We start from the raw sequence: 20,161 nt of genomic DNA on the forward strand, positions 1-20,161 counted from the left end.
GTAAGATAACAAATAATAAAATAAGGAAGTTAACTGATCAAAAACAAGTTAATTGAGGAATACCTGGAAGACCAAAAGATAAAACGAATCTATTACAAAGATAAAGAACATAAATCTCAGTCGGGTCTGTTGAGCCATGTTTGGATCAGAGGGTGAACGGAGGACCGGTGTTCTGCACAGCAGGACATCTCGCCGGGTAGGATAATTTGGCAGAACACCTGTTGATCCAGGCGCGGTGTTGATGACAGCAGAAGGCTGAAACTCCAAACCATAACTCAAGCGAGGTAAATTCAATATCTCTTTCTCTTACAGGGAAAGTTTCGTGGATTTTATTAAATGTTTAAGAAGAAGAAGAATTTTTTTTTTTTCTCGAACGCTAACGTTAACCGCGTACAAACGCTAGCGCCAATGCTAACACAAGCAGCCGGTTATATGGAAACTAACTAACCAGTTAGTTATATGGTTATATGGAAACTAACTAACCAAGTTATATGGAAATTCTATTGGTGTGCTGCAAAGGTACAGCACTTTGTTTCAGCTGTGGTTGTTTTAAAGCGCTTTATAAATAAAGTTGAGTTGAGGAAACTAACTAACCAGGTTATATGGAAACTAACTAACCAGGTTATATGGAAACTAACTAACCAGTTATTATAATATGGTTATATGGAAACTAACTAACCAGTTAGTTATATGTTTATGTGGAAACTAACTAACCAGGTTATATGGAAACTAACAAACTGACAAATTACATTATCCCAAAATTAAGGCTGGGTATCGATTCAAATGTCAAGAATCGATTCCGATTCTTAATATTCAGAATCGATTATCATGATTCGATTCGATCCGATTCGATCCGATTCGATATTGATTTGGCTTAGTGTTATTTAAAATGTTTTTTGAGCTGTTGCCTGAATTATATGACTGTAAAATAACTAGTGCAATAATAATTTCACAATAATTATTGTGAAATAACTAAGAAATAAATAACTCAAACAGGCCTTTCAATAGCCATTTAAAGTGCAAAAAAGAAAGAAATTGCAACAGTTCATGCAGTAAACAAATCATTTTAGCTTATCTAATTTATTCTGTCACCACGCACACATATTGCCATGAAGCACCTGGCATTTTTCAGAAATGCCATGACAAACTCTGTGTCCGACTACTGGGAATAAAGTTCACCTGGCAAAAATGATGAAAAAAAAAAATCGATCTTTAGACGTAAGAATCGATTTTTAGGAATTAGTATGAGAACTGATTTAGAATCGGAAAATCAATTTTTTTCAACACAGGCCTACCCGAAATATGACTAGTTTGCGCGCTCATCTAGCGTTATTTGGTTTGATTTTAGTTCATATGAAATAGACGAACAGCCAAACTGTAGCTGTAGTGTAACAGCAGAATTACACGAACTGCTCTTTACCTGTGCCTTTGTAGCTGTAATGTCAAAGGTGACATTATATTGGAAAATTATGTTTATACTTTACTGCATTTGCTGCTTTGGGCAGCAGAAACCTCAGTTTTGCAGGTGCACTGTATACAGAGGCTATTACCCTTGTACAGGCAGTCCAGGTTCAAATCCCGGCCTGTGACTCTTGATGCATGTCCTCAACAAAGTGCCACCAAAGTAGTAGTAGTGTTTACATTTTAGCTCAAAGGAAGCTGACAATTTATCCACAATGATGGTTGTTTTATAGCTGATATCAGTCATACCTGTATCTATATATATACAGAATATGCCAATACCATCAACATCCACACTCACCTGATGTAAATTATTTGCCTGCTCTATTGACATGTAGGCATAATTTAACATTGCTCCCAGTTTATACAAATAAGTTTGCATTAACGCCAAAAAATGATCATACTGATTGACAAGTTTGTATTCCTACATGCATCCTCATCAAGGTCTAAAAAAATCTAGATATTTTTCTGTGAAAATGTTAAATTGTACAGGGGTAGGTTGGAAAATGCAATACTAAACTACGATGTGACTGTTTCACGTGAGAAATCGAAATTCAAAATCTTTCTATTTGCAGAAGCCATTCCAACAAATAAGTAAGATGAAACAGATTGCTGATGGAGGACATCCAAGACCCCGAGAAGAGATGCTAAGTGATGTTGATGGAACTAAAATGTCATCAGACATTAGATTTGACCCTGTGACTGTCAACATGAACATCAGCTCAGTGTGTCTCCCCTTGGTCTCTGAGAACAAGAAGCTTATATGGGTGCCCTCGCAGCAGATTGAGCTTCATCCAAATGAAGCAGCAGAGCTGGACAAAGCCTTCGACAGATTTCCATATCTTACAAACGAACAGACCGCTGCACTGGCACAACGCTGCTCCCTGCATCCAGACCAGGTCAAGGTGTGGTTCATGGCACAGAGGCTCCGCTATGGTATCAGCTGGGACTATAAAGACATCACTGAGGTCTGTAGCAAGTTAAAATCCAGTGAAGGAGATACTGAAGGAAATGAGGAGTTAAAAAGCACGAAGGGAAAGAAAGAGCACAAACAAGGAAAGAAAAAGAAACAAAAGGAGAAAAATATCAGAGACAATGAGCAGCTAAAGAGAAAAACAGTGCAAGAGCAACCACTTCAGACAGAGATAAATAGAACAGTGAAAGAAGACAAAGTCAGCCCTGAAAAAAAGCAGAACATGATAACAGGGATAGATGAGAGAGAAAGGAAGAGGATGAGGCCATATAATGTGGAAGTCATTGAGGGGGAAACAAAACCAGAAGTAAAGAGTGATAACTCTGAGAACGAGGGGCAAAAATGCAAGTTAGAGGACACTTTTCAGAAATTAATCCAGGAATTGCCTGCCTACATGAACACCAATGTTCCCAGTGTCCCACAGGTGGCCAGTAACCCATTCACAGAGGTCGACAATCCCCTTCTTGCAGGAGATCAATGTACCTTTGCTAGACAGAATAAGAACAACGGTTCAGATGCATGTTGTCCTTCCTGTATAAGTAGTAATAAAGTAAAGACGCATGCTCAGCTGTCGATTATGAAAGTGGGTTTCATTAAGTGTCAGTACCCAGACAATGACTACTACAGGCAACTGGCACTGGTGACTGGGCTTTGTCGCAAAAAATTAGTGGAGTGGTATAGTGACACGCGCTATCAGGTCAAAAAATCAAAGCCTCGCTGGATGAATGAGAAGCAACACAGGCAGGCATTGGATAACATCAAGTATCGACAGCGGTTAACCAAGCTGGCACAGCTATAGCCAAGTTCAAGCGATGGCTGTGACGACTGGACCATGGGGAGGAACAAAGTATGGAGGTGTGTCAATTCTAGATATCACACCAGAATTTCTCACCTTGTGTTACTGAAGGAAATGAGACTGGACCATTTGTTAGCACATTTCCAAAGGAAAAAACTGACCTGTTCTAATGTAATCTTTGAAAAAAAGGACAAAAAAACTTGCCACGTTAGAGAAAGTTCTTGTAGATTTTTTTTTCGTCAAATTAGTACTACCCCTGTTACATGTCTATTGTTGAAAGACTTACAGTATGAGTCTGTTTGCTCAGTAAAAATGTTTTTTAATTGTCATGCAAATAAACCCCTTTCATTCCTGTTCAAACATGATTCGGCTGCTGATTAATTACATCAAATGAGATGTGATTTTTTTGTCTCCTACAGCTATAATAAAAAGTAGAGGAGGGTTTCAGATCAAAATAGGAGTGAATACAGTTTGCTGAAACAGTTTAGTTTGTTATAACCATTCATTACAAATTGTAATAACTAGCATCATAGTAAAATTAAATGTATTGCACAAAAACAACAGAAAAACTATATCATATCGTCAAGTTGCACCACTACTCAACCACTACTCATATTAATCAATTTTTTTTCTTTGAAAATTTAGATTTCTGGTCGTCACATACTTAAGAGTTCAGTCAAGGATGGAAGGGAATTAAACAATAAATATTTTCACAATACTACATTTATTAATAAGGTAGTTTTTATTATTATTTCTTGACAAGGTTAATGCATTTTATTTCTCACAAACTGCTGCCCTCCTAGTAGGATGGTTAATGGCAAAAAAGAGAATATAAAACACTTTGACCAAGAGTCAACTAATCATTTTAAAGAGTGTTAGACATTGGTTTTGTTTTTTGCGATTCATCTTAAAGGGGCCGTCAGTTCCAGCTAGCGGTGTACTCTGCCCTCTGTGGCTGCCAAAGCTCTGCACCTTCAATAACCCGGCGGATCATGGAGGCCGAAGTGATGAGTAGGTGGCCGGCAGCCTGAAGGAGGGAGGAGGCGAAACGGAGCGCTTCCCTGAAAACAGAACCAAGAGAAAAGTGTTACTGACATATTTACATATATATATATATAAATACATATAAAATACATATATACATACATATACATATATATATATATATATATATATATATATATATATATATTTAAGGTGAATTTTGAATAACATTTTTCATAATGTGCAAAATAAGTTAATTTCTCATCATGTCCTACAACCCTTTGAATTAATCTTGTGACGTTATGACTGAGATCTTTTGATAAAACTAGTCAACTCTATATAAGGTTCTAACTAGCACTCCCTCCACCATCTTCTTACACATTGCATGACCAATTAACATGATGGTGGTGATCCATGTACAGAAGGACTTCCTCTATTCCTGCTGCTTCTGAATCCTTTTGCATCTTGTTAAAATGTCAAATTTACAATGGATATGTTTCAATTGGTTTCACTTCAATGGATTATTTGAATGCAACGTCTATCACTGCGAAGACACGTAGAAAGAACTCTTATTTAGTCTCTGTCACTCTCAGACCCTTTTATTTTGCTTACCTGATAACTTTCTTGGGCCCGAGACACTGAAAGTCAGCACTCACGGAGTACAAGCCTTGAAACGTGGCCTTCACATTTAGAGAACCAAACACATCCTTGGGGTTTAATTTGTAGAGGTCAAAGGTGACTCGTGCTATGTCTCTGCCAGTGCGGGGTTTGTTTTGGTCCCTGAGCACAACCGAACCCTGGGGTGGAGAGGATATAACAGAAATTAAAAGCAGATATAGACTAAAGTATGCCTTAAACCCGAAAAAAGCACTTTCAGTGAATAATTTATTGGTCATAATTGCTGTATGGTGTGATATTGACATATATGTTGCTATGAGATCGATAATATTTGGCATCCAACATACTGCCTGCGGTTTCCACGTCTGTCCTGCCTCCAGGGCCATAAGCATGATGTTGTCAGGTAAGGTCATGAGGAATTCATCAGAATCCACCTCTGTGCCGTCCTCCTCACACACCAGACACAGAGATATTGCAGGCAGTGACATCAGCAAAGCCTGGCATACCTTTGAGCAGAGATAATACCTTCAATGTCATGTACAAAAGTGATGGACAGTAAACAATTTTATCTGAGCGAGCAGCTTCTACAAAAAAATAGTTATCCTGAAAAACAGAATCTTTTAGCATAACCTGGTCAAGGATGACTCAGTGAAAATGTATGGAGCATAATTTAGACATGATTAATCAAAGTTTGCTGACACTAACAGCTGTTTACTGTGAGTTGGTGAGCTATTTTCTTACTAACATGATCAGTTGTTTATTGGATCTGATTGTGCTGACTCAACTGCTTTTAGATCAAATTAGTCCAGATAAAAAACACGGGACTCCAGAGATTAATATAATTAATTAACAAATATTTAATTAACAAAGATTACGCAGAAATTTGTTGGACACTGCATCAACTAATGTCTTTTGACATAGAAAAGTGGATTTGAACAGCTTCTTCACAAGTACAAAAGCACAAGTGATAAATAGATATAGGGATAAAGGGAAATTTGAATTCTTTCTGTAAATATATTCTGGCCTTTCCAGTGTGGCACCATTGTGGGAACGGTGGGGATTGTCAGAGCTTTGAGATGATGAAACATCCTCTGTTTAGACCTCTTGTTGAAAAATTATTTAAAGTTTTTTTTCAACTCTTTTTATATTAAATCTATCATCCTTCTTTTACAACAGTGATTTTTCTTTTAAAAAAGTCTTCTGTCTTATTATATCAAAAATATAATATTCATGCTATCCCTATGCATAGCTTCTCCCCAATCAAAATGGTGGTTTAATGTCCTGCTATTACTTGATCAGTCCCTCTCACCCTTTCCTTCAGCTCCTCCAGAGTCCCAGCAGTGACACCCTTTCTGGTCTCCCTCTTGTGACAAGAAACTCTGAAAGGCCGCTGTGGAGGGGACCACACCCGCTTGGTCACAGATCTTAAGATAAACCAGACAGAAAAGTAATACAAATATTAGTAAACAGATTTCCTCAATCCTCCAAGGATCAGACGTTTGGACTCATAATACGAAAAAGCAATGATAAATATGAAAACATGAACACTGGCTCTTCTCTCTTCACATGTGCTAGTTAATCATACATGAGTAAATCACAGTCAACCTGAAGGAGCTAAGTGGAATTCAGCCATTTATTGCGTGTAATTTGAATGAGTATCTTATGTTTTCAGTTAAAAACGCCTAAATAAGTCTGTTTCAGTTCTTTGAAGGACTTTCACTCACAATTATGAGCCCTTTGTCTTTTCATATACCTCAAAGTGTTCCCAGATTAAATATATCATATAGGCGAGTTCAAGAATAGTGTGTTGGTTTTCATCATAGACAAAGTCAAAATTTTACTACCTAAATCCAAACAAACTTGACTTACTTGATAAAAGAAGATGTGGTATCCATGCTGGTCTGTCTTTTCCCCCTCTCCTCTGTTTTTTTGTCGCGGACTGTTTTGTTGTGAGTCGGTGCTGCCTGTATGTGACCTGAAAGATGAACTTTGTCCTTAAACTGATGATAATGCAGGTTCTGTACAGACAAGAAGAGAGCAAAGTTCATATTGCCTGTGTGTATGTCTGATTGAGACATGCAGAATAATCACCTCTCTCACTGATAAGCAATGCTGGAGGTATATATGACACTTATGTTTGAGTCACACTTTAAGTGAATAAAACCTGACCATAGATAAACATTTTTTCTAAGATTCACAATCTAATTTATGAATTAATCAATGTTTTTTGGGAGATAAAATTTGCATTACCAGTCTTGACTATAAATTAATGTCAGCAGCAAGGCAGCTTATTTATCCACCTTTGACATCAAATCAATGGAACAACCCTAACTTGTTAGTATTTGTCAAGGGATATTTAATAATATATAAAACTATATTGGAGCAAATGCAGAAATACACACTGACTGATACCATTCAAAGTTGGTGTTTTACGTGTTTTTACAGTTTTTTTTTCATATTTTAGAAGTTCTTATACTTATTTACAGTTTCAGTGTTTGTCTTTTTTTTTTCTTGTTTTTTTACTTATTCATAAACATAATACCAACAGTTACTGACGTATGGTTTCTGGCAGAGGACGTCTTTACGTCATATCCTTAGAATGATTGCGTGCGTTTGTTTTATACACTTTAGCGCTTGGTTGGGCGGAGTTCCCCATTTTGACTTGTTGTTTTCGAGCCCCGCCCATTCAGCATACTCCGAGCAACAATTGAAACAACCCCTTATCATCTGCGCGAAGGCGGGAGGATGACAAACAGCAGGTTGACAGAAAACTGTTTAGCTTTGTTTGCTACGGTCCCTTGACGACATTGTTCATGCTGTTAAACGAAACGAATATAGAGGAAATCGCTTCAGCTTTTAAACATAGTTTCGGTTGGCTTCGTTAAATAACTTCGCATGCATCCATTGCTGACTGAAGAGTGGTCTGAGTTGCTAAGCTAAAGCCTAACGTGAACTTTTGGTCGGTCACTCTTGCTGTCATAGAGTACTTTTAAATGATTCAGTGAAATGGCCACAAGAAAACCCAAAGGAGATGGTAAGTGTCAATAACTGAGGTGAAGTACGTCTAAGGTTTTGATTCCTGCCATTGACTGGTGAGCAGAGTTGAAGTTGATTAAAATGGGATCCAAGTTGGGAGTAGTCAGTGACTGCTCCCAACTTGGATCCCTGACTCTTGTCAGACCCGGATTAACTCAGTGTGGTTCCCCAGGGGGACCACACTTGAAGTGCCCCCCATCTAGGGTTGCCACCTTTCAGAAATAGAAATAAGGGACGCCCCGATTTCAGCAGTGCAGGAGCCAAAAAAAAGCCCCAAAACTTCTAAACTGCATAAAAATGTGTTTATTTTATATGAAAAGAACAAAATGCTTTGATTTAAAGTTTAAAGTGCTTTAATAGCATTGAACGTGTATGACTGTATAGACAGCCAGCCATACTAGCAACTGAATTATCCTCCTACGCTACGTATGTCCACATCAGCCCAGATGTAGAATATAGAATGGTGTAAAAGTTAATTTATTTCAACTAGAATATGGTGTAAAAGTTAATTTATTTCAATAATTCAACTAGAATATGGTGTAAAAGTTAATTTATTTCAATAATTCAACTAGAATATGGTGTAAAAGTTAATTTATTTCAATAATTCAACTAGAATATGGTTTAAAAGTTAATTTATTTCAATAATTCAACTAGAATATGGTTTAAAAGTTAATTTATTTCAATAATTCAACTAGAATATGGTTTAAAAGTTAATTTATTTCAATAATTCAACTAGAATATGGTTTAAACGTTAATTTATTTCAATAATTCAACAAGAATATGGTGTAAAAGTTAATTTATTTCAATAATTCGACTAGAATATGGTTTAAAAGTTAACTTATTTCAATAATTCAACGATGGTGTAAAAGTTAATTTACACAAACAAAGATTTTGCTGGCCTTAATGTTTCCTGTGTTTTTATTTTTTCATTATTGTTAAATTTAGTGTTGATGTGTGTGTGACAGACGTGTGTATGGGACGTTAATGAAAATACGGGACAAATCGTGTCCCGTATTAGTTCAATACGGGACGCAACATTTTTTTCTCAAATAAAGGACAATTCAGTATTTTACGGGACAGGTGGCAACCCTACCCCCATCTCACACATTTTTACAGTAAAAAAAGGGAAATTTACTATGGTTATGAAGACCATAGATTTACATCAGGGGTGTCCAACCCTGTTCCTGGACAGCCCCACTCCTGCATGTTTTAGATGTTTCCCTGCACCAACACACCTGATTCTAATTAATGGTCCTAATTAGCTGTCATCAAGGTCTGCACAATTCTGTTGATGACACGGGTACTTGTATCATGGTGTGTTGAAGCAGGGAAACATCTAAAACATGCAGGAGTGTGGCTCTCGAGGACCAGGGTTGGCCACCCCTGATTTACATGAACGTATTGCTGCTCAACACTCATACTACAAATAAATGTAAAACAAGCAACCCACTAAGAGTAACACCACAGATAGACATGAGTCTACAAACGCCAAACTACACTGATGCTCCAATCAGAATGCAACTCACATGCCAATTAACACCACATGTTAACTATCATCATTTCCATCATATATGGCCTGTCTGAGGACTACATGCGAAACTATTACAGCATACTAAACAATCAAACAGGCCTACTGAATTAGCGGATTTGAAGGTAGGGAACAGCACACTCACTAAAACGCTATTTTATTATTATTATTATCATTATCATTATTATTTTCATGTATTTTTTTATTATATCATTGGTTACTGCTGTACCTGTTTGCTCCTCTTCCAGAAAATATATAGAGAAAATAACAAAATATGACATATATGGTCCAGTTAGTCATTTGATTTGGTGCCCCTGGGCCCTCGCCTGGTTCAGTGTATGGATAATCCGGCTTAGGGAGTAATATCTGCCAGTTGATTAATGCCCCATCTTTAACCCAGCATGCAAGTCAAATGTGTTGTTTTTTTCCGCAGTTAGCTCTAAAAATGTGATTACTTAATTGAATTGTGCTTTTTATTATTTTACCTCTTTTCTTATAATTTTATGTCATTTTATTTGTTATTTACTGTTTAATTGTGTCTTGCCGATTTTAATGTTGATGTAAAGCACTTTGAATTACCTTGTGTTGAATTGTGCTATACAAATAAACTTGTTAAAAAATCTAAATCCGACAGCACTCTCTCTTAAGTACAAAACTTTAATATAGTTTCAAACACTGCACAGCAGCAGCAGTGTTTGAAACTATATTAAAGTTTTGTACTTAAGAGAGTGCTGTCGGATTTGATTTTTTGACAAGTTTTTTGGACTGGCACCCGGTGACACACTTTTACTCATTTTGAGTGAGCACGCCAAGTCTGCTGAATACAAATAAACTTGCCTTGCCTTGTGTGAAAGTGCTGAGAAGATGTCTAACATTCGTGTCCTGCACAGAGGCCAGCCTCCCGTTTGCAGCTCTGCAGCTGCTGGCCCCTCCTGTCCGGCTGGTGTCTGCAGCTCTCTGGAAAGTGCTGAAGCAGAGAGACGTGATGCAGTATGGGGTCGTGGAGGAATTTGTGACGGCAGCCTGTGAGACTGTCCCCGGGCTGCTCACCTTAAGACACCAAGGCAAGCTATCCCTGGGGCTGCGAGCGAGGGTGAGTGCAACAGAGGAACCACATCTCAGACTGTGACCCCCCTCAGGCCTGTCTTTTGTGCTCCTTTCAATAGCTGTATCGAATTATGATTCATTGCTGATAGATGTTAATAACAGCTATGTTTTTATGCATGTTTCAGTTAATCTTAGAGTTGCTCTGCACAAAGCCAGATGTTAAAGTGATTGCACCACATCTGGAAAGGATCTGTGTTCCTGCTGCCCCTTCATCCTCCTCTTCCTCGACTGCGGTAAATCTGAAACCAAAGTACAGAATCACACAGAGTATCATTTTTGGTCTTTGCTTACACTTTTGAGATTACATTTTAAACTTGGACTTTACTGAATAATTTCAGAGCTCATTCTCCACTGATTTTGTTTATTAAATTGATGAATTTTAATCTTTCACCAACAATTAATCATGAAGGAGATAATGCAAAAGGTTAAATTATCTTTTACCACTTATATGAATAAAATGGAATGCATAATACTGTGTCTACAAAAAATGGACATACCCCTGTGTAAAATGCAACTTTTTTTATTTGAGGAAAACAATATAATTTCTACGAAACTGTTAATTTTAGCAAAAAGTTGCATCTGACGTGAAGTCTGACTTTAGTACGTTTCTATTTGAAACCTTGAAACCTTTCCTAGGATAACGAAGCAGCGAGCACTACTGACTTTATTTTATTGCCATCAGCTGTCATGCAGCCAACATATGTAGAAGGAAAGCCACTAGCACTGCTATGAGAGCAATTTGCTGTAAAAGTTGCTTCCAGCAGAGCTTTCACCCCATTTTCTCTAGTGCGCACACTAGAGCTTTGTGTACATAGTGTAACCAACATAAAGCAAGTGTGGCTGTAGATTGGTTTTGTTTTGGAACAAGCGCAGACTTATGTGGACATTGTCTGAGTCAGGAGGTGCCAATCTGAAAATCGTGTGTAACTAACTAACTAACAAAAAATAAAATCAAAAGGTGCTGTGTTTAGTATCAGTTAAGGAGTGTGTAAACTTAATTAGTCCTAATTTGAAAGATTTCTCCAAATCCTTGGTTAAAATAGTGGACATCAAGAAAGGATAGTCCCACAGCTGTATTAACTTTGAGTCAGTCAGTAAGTCGTTGCATTAGTATACTAAAAATAATGCATCATAAAACTGAATATTGGTTGATACTGAAGTCTAATTAATAAATTGTGTCAATGTGGACAATCAGGTTTTTGTACATTTACAATTTTTATTCTTGTTTCCTCTGAACATTTTCTTATGTTTTTTTTAGTTAACTTTAAGTTTTCTTATCGTCAATGTGAAAAAAAATCTGACCTTATTTTTGATGTTGTTTTTCTTTTCCACTGTAGTGTTGGTTAGCTGCTACATTGGATATTTTTGTTGATTTGTTTGTAGATTTTAATGTATAACCAGGTAGATAACATTGCTTGTGTAATTTTAAACATAAAAGTAAGACATTTCAGATCAATGATGTGTACTTCAGATGACTGTAATAAAGGCTGTTGTAGGCATTTTATGGTAAATGTTGTAATGTCTTCTCTTTCTATGCCAGAAGAAGGATGTGAAAATCATGAGAACAGTGGAAAACTTCCATTCTTTCATCCACATATTGTTAAAAGACCCAGCAGAGAGAGAACGGTTCTTCAAAGTGAGCACCACTTCTTCTAACTTGCACTTCAAAGCATCAGCAGTAACGATGTGAGTCACTGTTGATGAATGTTCTGACTAAACACTTACGTTCTCTTTTGACAGGAGCAGTTTCCTGTAGATTACGGCCCAAATTTTGACCAGGAGCTGGAGAAGCTCTTCTGGGAGTTTTTGATTCGACTGGACCAGCTGCTTCCAGTTCCCAACCTTGCTCAGGTGCGGATTTTTTTTTTTTTTCACACACATTTTTATTTTATTTTCTATTTTTGTCACTATTATACAGTTTCTGATGCAATGCATGTAACATTTGGTGAACATTATTTTACTGCTGACGCAGTGAAACCTGGACTACGAATGGGTAGGTAATTGAACATTTGTTAAAATGGACATTAAAAACCTTAAATTGCTGTAATCTTGCTGATGTCAATTATTTATTGTTTTCTTTTATTCTATATCCATGTTCTGTTCAAGTACTGTTCTCCTTAAGGCATGCATGTGTAGTCGCATGACTCTGCCTTGTCCAGTCCACGACATGGAAACAACCAGTGGAGAACTCAAACAGAGGTCTCATTCTGTGCCACAAAAAAATAAGTTGTCCACTGTTTAGAAACATTCTGGCTTTTCTGAAGATGATGCAGAAAGTGAAACAAACACTGCATTGATGCCAAAAATAGTCTAAATGGAAATATAATAATAATAATAAAAATAAATGTATTATAATTCAGCTAAAATGTTGATTTAATTGTAATATTTATCTGAGGTTGTACCACCCAGCCCTTACTTTATCTATTTGATCATTTTGCTTTCAGACAGTGTCTTGGCTCAGTGATGCCCCACCTGTCTTGGAGGAGTGTGCACAAGCAGCCACCCAACCTCAGCTCCTCCGCATCTTGCTTCAACATCAGACCTGCCTTGGGCATCTGGAACCAGCAGGTTGAATAAATAATTGATTTTGTATTAGCAACAGAGACGGCAGCAGTTTTGATGTGAATTCCTAATAACTCCATCCATGGTGTTTATGTTTATAGCATCCCTGCCTCCAAACATGGGAGACTCCATCCTGGCTTCTCTTTCATTGCCACCGTCTGGAAGAATACCATCAAATCAACAAACGGGAGCCAACAAGTTTTCTGCTGAGCAGTTAAATGGCCAAAAAGTGGGAGATGCAGCGCCATTCATAAAGCCTGTTATTGGACTCATTTCTAATGAGGATGTACCCGTCATGATGTCATCCAGCAAAAAGGCAGCCAGTTCAAGTGATAGAACGGACGAGCAGCTTAATCCAAAAGAGAACTTGCAATTCACTTCACTCAAACGGAAACAAAAAAACAAAGATGATGGGGTGAAAGAGGGCCAAGACCAACCGAAGAAGAAGAAGAAAAAAATGTTCTTGAATGGAAACGGTAGAATGAAACGTAAGCAAATGGACAAAATAAAGAGTTTCTCTGATGAGGATGAGGAGGAGGTTTTAGCTGTGAGCACAGTGGAGCCAAAGAGAACAAGCATCCAGGCTAAAGGTGACCAGAGAATGACTGAGTTAGAGGAAGATGCAGAAGATGAAGGGAATAAGGGTTGTGACCGTGAACTCCTGAGTACCTGTATGAGCAAGCATGGCATCAAAACACTCCACCTACCTGAAGATGCATCCCTCCGCTCTATTTTTGCTTCCTGTCTGACCAACCAACCCCGAGTTGTTATTGAAAAACTCTCAGCAGCTTCTGCAAGCACCAGCAGATCTGGAAAAGGAGGAAAGAGGAGATTGTCAGAGCATCAACAAACGAGAAGCCTTCAAACGTCTGACTATCCTGGCCTGGATGATAAAGAGTAAGACTTGGCCACTAACTTTAAAGATGAAAGGCATTCTGAGTTTTGTTTTATTCAAGCTTCAGTCATAAACATGTTATTTTGCCTAAATTAGAAATTAATTTTTGAGTCCGAACATATCAATGATCTCTGCGCTAAAAGGAAATTTGTAATAGTTTTTTTGGGAGGCACTGATACTTCAAAATCCAAAATAAGCTTGGAATTTTATGTTGTCGAGTTTACGTTGTACAAACATGATTAAAAAGCTTCTAATTTAGTTTAATGTCTGGTTTTATTGGGTTGATATGTGTCTCTTAGATTGTATGAGTAATTTGGGTAAAGAAAGAAAAAAGTATAAATATACAATACAGAGCAAAAGTTTGGACACACTTCCCCATTTGTTTGAGTGAGAAGGTGTGTCCAAACTTTTGGTCTGTACTGTACCTTTTCTTTTACGCTGCAATTCAAAGTTGTCTCTTGGTCTTTATACTGGCATGTCCTGTTTGTAGAGCAGCTCACCACCAGCTCTCCTTTTATTCTCGATTCCTAGTCAATAATTGCTTCTGCTTGACAGAAATCATCCAGTATTATCGAGCCCGAGCAGGTGTCCGTCTCAGCGGTGGAATAACACAGGTGATTTGATGCATCACACAGCACCATGTGCAGGGAAATTAAGCTGTAAAGGAAAAAAACAAAGAACTAAACTATCACATTAACCGGTTTTAATTTGACTGTACTTTTGTGTTTAGAGATGGCAGCCCTTCCAGACGACGGGAACGACTATGTAGCAGATTCTGAGGATGAGGCGACGAAGAACTTCAAAGGCAGGGTATATATGCTGCAAATGTTTTTTTTAAATATATATATATATATATATATATATATATACTTTTTTTTTTGGAGGAGGAAATTGTACATTCATGATAATTTTTTTATAAACTTTAGGATGTAATTGAAAACTCTTTGGAAACCCAGTCATATAAGACTTATTTCTAGTATCTAATATTTTATTCAAGACGTCCATTTACTAATTACAGGCTTTAATTGAGAAGTTCGTATTACAAATATTTAAAATGAATTGCAGGAAACTAAAGTGTCTGTTAAAACTGGTGCTTTCCTGCATTTTCTAATGTACTTTGTCGCCCTCAGCTGTTTGTAAAACGGTACTGCAAGACCAAACATGGCACGTATGTTCCAACCCTGAGGGAGTTCTGGAAACCCGGAACGACACGGCGAGACTGGTTAGCAGCTGGCAGTAAACGCAGGTGATCAATGGACTTTTGGTGCCGTTTGATTTTACGCTGGTCTGACTGCATCTAATGGACATCAATATCAGCAATCTGTCAGATTATACCAAGTGGATTTAAACTTGAATAAGTAGCATGTCATCAAGGAAAGCACCGTAACTAATGCATGCAATAATTGTGTTATTTGTATTTTCTACATAAATGAGTAGCTCTTGCAATTATTTAAACCCTCAATGTATTATTCTTTGCTAATAAAGTTTTCTTAAAGAAGAAAAAAAAAAGTATTTTGGTGCATTCATTTACATTTCTTTCACCCTGTTAAAGTGCCAATGCCTTCAGGGAACAGAATATTTGGTACAATAATAGAAATACAAACATTTTATCAGGTGACAAGACCAGACACATAAAATGTCATTTATTTACAGTATATTTTAAAACTGCATGTAATTTTGTTCCAGTATGATATCAGCCATTTATTTAAATAATCCACAATTTCTTCATTAGAAAAACTTTACAAAGAAACTTTAATCACAGCATAGGAAGGTCAGAGGAATCTGCTCAGGGAATTATTTTTACGAACTTTTGTGTTAGTTTTATTTTTTTACAGTGTTGTCCCTGCACTTTAGAGACATACAATAGAAATGATGGACGCAGAATCAAGTTACCAACAGTAGAAATGATCGATGCAGAATCAAGTTACCAACAGTAGAAATGATCGATGCAGAATCAAGTTATCAACAGAAGTATGTAATTCATTATGAATCTCTGCTGCCTCTGAGAACTCAGAGTCGACAGCCTATCCCTCCCGTCACAGTGATGGTCTCTCCTGTGATGTAGGAAGCATCCTCTGAGCACAGGAATGCAACCACGCCTCCAATTTCCTCTGGATTTCCAATTCTGAAGTGACAGAATAAAAAGCATTTGTTGAAATGTTCTTGTATACACATATAAGCGCTTGTGTGAACATCACCTTTTAATACTAAGCTGCTTTTTGAACTCATCCACTACGTCTTCATTTTGCCATAGCTGGGACAAAAAAGGGGGAAAAGAGTACAATATTATAAAACAATACATGAATGGAGCAAAAAATTGATTTGTAAATCCATGATCCATGTGTTTGTCCCCCTCACCGCAGAGCTGAAACGGGTTTTGATGACTCCTGGGGCCACACAGTTCACTCTGATGTTGCTCTGAGCCAGCTCAGGAGCCAGGGCCCGAGTTAGACCCAGCAGGGCTGTCTTACTCACACTGTAAGGACCCAAGGCCTGAAAAGAGGGCGTCCAGGTCTTACAAAAGTATTTGTCCAATAGTATTACAAGGAGTTGGTTCACACATGAGTGACAGAAATAAAATAACACTAAACTATAAAGTATTCACAACACAAGCAGTTGTTAGAATCACAGCCATCAACCTTGTAGGTAAAGTTTCTAAGTAAATAATCTCCCACATCAATTTTTTTAAACATATCAAACGTTGCTAAATAAAAGATTCATGCATACTTTGACTGACCTGCATTGGTTGATATCCAGCCACAGAGGACACAAATATTACATTTCCCCCTCTACAAAAAAAAAACATGACAAAAAGGTCACAAAGATGCAGAAGCCTTTTCTTGAACCCATTTACCAGTACTACAAGTGCCTCTCACTCACTGCCTTTTCTCCATGTGGGGTACTACCAACTTAGTCAGAAGGAAGGCTGATTTCACATTTACTGCAAGGATCTAGAAACAAACAACTTATTATGCTGAAGATTGAATGTTTTACCAATTTTTACAGAGGGCCCCAAAGGCCTCATTTATGGTGTTTACCTTGTCCCAGACTTCCTCTGTGGAGTCCATGATGTTTCCGAAGAAAGGGTTGACTGCAGCGTTGGACACCAGGATGTCGATGCCTCCACACTGATCCAGAGTCTAGTCCAAAACACACACTGAATGTCTGAGTTACATTGCAACAAATCATAGTGAAACAAATTACTACAGATAAACCAGTCACTTACACGATCGTAGGTGACAGTTTTTATTCAAGGTTGGCTGATTAAGATGACACTGGAGACTGTCACAAAGCTATTTGTAAGATATTAGATATTGATAATCTAACAGACAGACAAATTGTAAAATAAAGAGCTACGAGTGCAGCTGTTGAGTCTACCATACGCACATAATTTAACAGGCATGGAAAGACTCTGTGGAGAAAGCCAGCGCTTTCCAAGAAAAACAAAAGCTTTGTGCCTGATGTTTTTCAGCTTACAACCTCATACTCCACAATGCGACTTAGAAACCTTCATGGACTGCTGATACTAAGGGGGAATTATTCTAGGAGAACATTGAAGAATAGAAACAGGAAATGGTGCAAAGCTGCGGTGGAGCAAACCTGGACCACTTTACATCATCTAGGGGGTCATGAATGCCAAAGATAATTGATACAAGAACATTGTCAGGGTGGCTCAAGCACAAAAAGAGAGCAAATAACCCTATGAATAGATATAAAACCACAACTGAATGACATCAGAAAGAGAAAATGTGCCTTTTATGCTGAGTAAGAATGCACTTGAGCTGAAGCCCTTTAAGGAGAAAGAGTTCCAAATCCCTCCTGAACATTTTAAAAAGTCTGATCTGCAACCACAGGAAATGTTTGAGGTTAGAAAGGCAAAAAAGTTTCAGTGAGTTGGAATATTCAGATGTTCACTCACTATTTCCACAGAGACTGTAAAAGCATCAACATTCTTTGTTATTAGCTTGTGCACATTGTGTTTCACTTTAAATGACAATCAGATCCTATTTTCTGACCAATTAATACAGAAAACCAGGAAGATAATCTTTGGCGTTTCAATACTTCTGAGAACTCCTGTGGATACGGACGAATTTACCATTTGAACCAACTTCTCTCTGTCCTCCCCTATGCCAACGTTGCAGGTGGTTCCAGTGACTTGGATGCTCTGGCTCTTCAGTAATGCCACAGCTTTGTCTACATTGGCCTGCCGCCGGCTGCTCACCACCACATGAGCTCCTCTTTTGCCCAGAGCCTGAGCTGTAGCCAGACCAATACTGCAGAGGGGATGGGAGAGTGGCACAAAATGAGCTGTCTGCACTTATCTTGAACATAACTCAAGAAGCATTTTTTCAAAGATATAATATGTATTCAGTGAGAAGTTGCATGCCTCTTGCAATCTGTATCACTGATGTATCATAACAGCAGATCACTGCTACTGTTTTATCCAGAGGTGGACAGAGTACTCGACCCCAGTACTTGAGTAAGAGTACAAATACTACTGGTCAAAATTTACTCCGTTACAAGTAAAAGTAGCTCAGTCAAAATATTACTCGAGTAAGAGTAGAAATTAAGTACCTGCTTTTAAAGGTACTTAAGTATCCAAAAGTAAATGCTTTTAAATTTACTTTAAGTAAAAGTAAGAGTAAGAGTAAGAGTAAATTTCTTACTTTCCACATCAGTAAATTACTATATTTTTTCTAAATTAATTTAAGGATCTTTTAACTCTTGTTTCTGAGAATTAACTCTTTGAAACCAGCTGCACTGATGTGCTGCTTTTAGAACCACAATGTTATATAAAACCTGCAGAAACACCAAAAACAAATCAAATGAATGGGATCATAAGAGGACAGCAGATGATGCAGAGTTTATTAACAATCATGAACTGAAACCAAATGAACCTGCACCATCCAACTAAGTCTGGATCCCCCCAAAGACCACTGCTTTACAAAAAACTACATCTCTGCTTTCAATAACTCAATGTTGAAGTCACTTAACTTTACAGGAAGGACATGTACCAGTACAATATAGCAATATACTACTTTGGCGGTATCGTTTTGAGGAGGCTTGACGTATTTCCACTTTACGTACATCCCAGTGGAGAGCGTGCACTGTGATAGGTCTCCTCCTTTGACAAAAACAGCTTGTGTCCAATAGGATTTTAGGGAAGAAGAAAAAAGAGCAGACCTGAAAGTAACGAGTACTTTTCAGCCTTCCTAGAAATTTACTTGAGTAAAAGTAAAAATATTTGTCTTGGAAATGTATTCAAGTAAGAGTAATAAGTACCAAAGAAATCTAATACTCAAGTAAAGTACAAATCCTCTGGATATGTACTTAAGTACAGTACTCAAGTAAATTTACTCTGTTACTGTCCACCACTGGTTTTATCTATATCAGGGCAAAACAAACAGTGTCATTCTCACCCATCTGTGGAGGCAGTGACTATGGCTACCTTTCCAGCAAGAGTGCTTTGAGACATGCTGTTCTGGCCACCAACAGGATTGGTCCTAAGAAACCTGAATACACTTCTGATCATCACCTGTGAACATAGAATAGCAACACACTTGTCATGCAAACATGTGTTAAGTAGGTGAGAGGTCATGGGCTCTGGAGCGCTGGTTCTGAATTGCAACTAGTGAATGGCAATGGAAACCAAATTTGTATTACTCAAACTTACAATATACTAACTGATTAATGATTGGGTAACAGAAATATTAACACATTTAATCAATATTTACAATGGCAAGTTATTTCAACCTTATGCCTACACGCAGTTCCCGACGTTGTGCAGAATTATGACATTATACAAATGTGACCAAGTTAATAGTCTCACCATGCAGATTATGAATACTTGAAGTGAAGTTATATTTATCAAAAGTTCTGATAAAAGACTCTTAAACACTGCTACCTGGACTTTTGACTCTCGCTACATTCTGGTATTTTCCGGTAAAGGTCCTGCTGTCAAAATAAAAGCCGACGCTATCATTTTACTGCCTTGAAATACGTGTTAAAGCCATTGTTATGGTACCGATTATCTCATTAATTTAAAGAAAACAATAAACACATCATTGCTATAACGACAAAAATACTTATTAGATAATGTGTATGTATTTTCTTAAAAGTGTAAGGAGGAGGTTTATAATGAACGAGCGGACCGTGAAGTACCCATAGGAAGTTCCGCCCCTCGCCGCAGGAACGAGCCAA

The 20,161-nt window shown here is 37.6% G+C and overlaps 4 protein-coding genes across 4 annotated transcripts; 2 read left to right on the top strand and 2 right to left on the bottom strand.

Moving 5' to 3' along the window:
- Positions 1-98: 98 nt before the first annotated feature.
- homezb (homeobox and leucine zipper encoding b) lies at positions 99-3,584 on the top strand. Its single transcript, XM_061709487.1, has 2 exons — positions 99-284; positions 2,037-3,584. The coding sequence occupies exon 2, from the start codon at positions 2,172-2,174 to the stop codon at positions 3,231-3,233; it is 1,062 nt and encodes a 353-aa protein (XP_061565471.1). The 5' UTR covers positions 99-284; positions 2,037-2,171; the 3' UTR covers positions 3,234-3,584.
- Positions 3,585-3,953: 369 nt separating this feature from the next.
- Positions 3,954-6,850, bottom strand: cideb (cell death inducing DFFA like effector b). The gene is made up of 5 exons (XM_061709486.1): positions 6,702-6,850; positions 6,142-6,256; positions 5,180-5,338; positions 4,827-5,011; positions 3,954-4,291 (listed from the first exon to the last, which is right to left on the bottom strand). Exons 1-5 carry the CDS (start codon positions 6,725-6,727, stop codon positions 4,150-4,152), a joined length of 627 nt encoding a protein of 208 aa, XP_061565470.1. The 5' UTR covers positions 6,728-6,850; the 3' UTR covers positions 3,954-4,149.
- A 716-nt stretch (positions 6,851-7,566) lies between these two features.
- Positions 7,567-15,452, top strand: tinf2 (TERF1 (TRF1)-interacting nuclear factor 2). Its single transcript, XM_061709482.1, has 10 exons — positions 7,567-7,866; positions 10,287-10,489; positions 10,629-10,736; positions 12,044-12,139; positions 12,244-12,354; positions 12,948-13,071; positions 13,167-13,962; positions 14,516-14,574; positions 14,691-14,770; positions 15,091-15,452. The coding sequence occupies exons 1-10, from the start codon at positions 7,839-7,841 to the stop codon at positions 15,208-15,210; spliced, it is 1,725 nt and encodes a 574-aa protein (XP_061565466.1). The 5' UTR covers positions 7,567-7,838; the 3' UTR covers positions 15,211-15,452.
- Positions 15,453-15,599: 147 nt separating this feature from the next.
- dhrs4 (dehydrogenase/reductase (SDR family) member 4) lies at positions 15,600-19,927 on the bottom strand. Its single transcript, XM_061709483.1, has 9 exons — positions 19,791-19,927; positions 19,381-19,496; positions 18,057-18,234; positions 16,999-17,100; positions 16,841-16,911; positions 16,698-16,749; positions 16,319-16,453; positions 16,159-16,214; positions 15,600-16,085 (listed from the first exon to the last, which is right to left on the bottom strand). The coding sequence occupies exons 1-9, from the start codon at positions 19,791-19,793 to the stop codon at positions 15,971-15,973; spliced, it is 828 nt and encodes a 275-aa protein (XP_061565467.1). The 5' UTR covers positions 19,794-19,927; the 3' UTR covers positions 15,600-15,970.
- Between the last annotated feature and the right edge of the window lie 234 nt (positions 19,928-20,161).

The sequence above is a fragment of the Cololabis saira genome, chromosome 20 (genome assembly GCF_033807715.1).
Source record: "Cololabis saira isolate AMF1-May2022 chromosome 20, fColSai1.1, whole genome shotgun sequence".
NCBI classification, from domain to species: Eukaryota; Metazoa; Chordata; class Actinopteri; order Beloniformes; family Belonidae; genus Cololabis; species Cololabis saira.

Bases quoted from the DNA above. Each gene is read 5' to 3' on its own strand.
- cideb (XM_061709486.1), bottom strand. From the start codon at position 6,727: ATGGATACCACATCTTCTTTTATCAA. The intron at 6,257-6,701 runs GTAAGTCAAGTT...GTTTATCTTAAG, and splicing joins ACCACATCTTCTTTTATCAA to ATCTGTGACCAAGCGGGTGT. The intron at 4,292-4,826 runs GTAAGCAAAATA...TTCTGTTTTCAG, and splicing joins GGGCCCAAGAAAGTTATCAG to GGAAGCGCTCCGTTTCGCCT.
- dhrs4 (XM_061709483.1), bottom strand. The intron at 17,101-18,056 runs GTAAATTCGTCC...GTTTTGGACTAG, and splicing joins GAGAGAAGTTGGTTCAAATG to ACTCTGGATCAGTGTGGAGG. The intron at 16,750-16,840 runs GTGAGTGAGAGG...TTTTTTTTGTAG, and splicing joins CCCCACATGGAGAAAAGGCA to AGGGGGAAATGTAATATTTG.
- tinf2 (XM_061709482.1), top strand. From the start codon at position 7,839: ATGGCCACAAGAAAACCCAAAGGAGATG. The intron at 10,737-12,043 runs GTAAATCTGAAA...TTTCTATGCCAG, and splicing joins CCTCCTCTTCCTCGACTGCG to AAGAAGGATGTGAAAATCAT. The intron at 14,575-14,690 runs GTGATTTGATGC...TTTTGTGTTTAG, and splicing joins TCAGCGGTGGAATAACACAG to AGATGGCAGCCCTTCCAGAC.
- homezb (XM_061709487.1), top strand. From the start codon at position 2,172: ATGAACATCAGCTCAGTGTGTCTCCCCTTGGTCTCTGAGAACAAGAAG.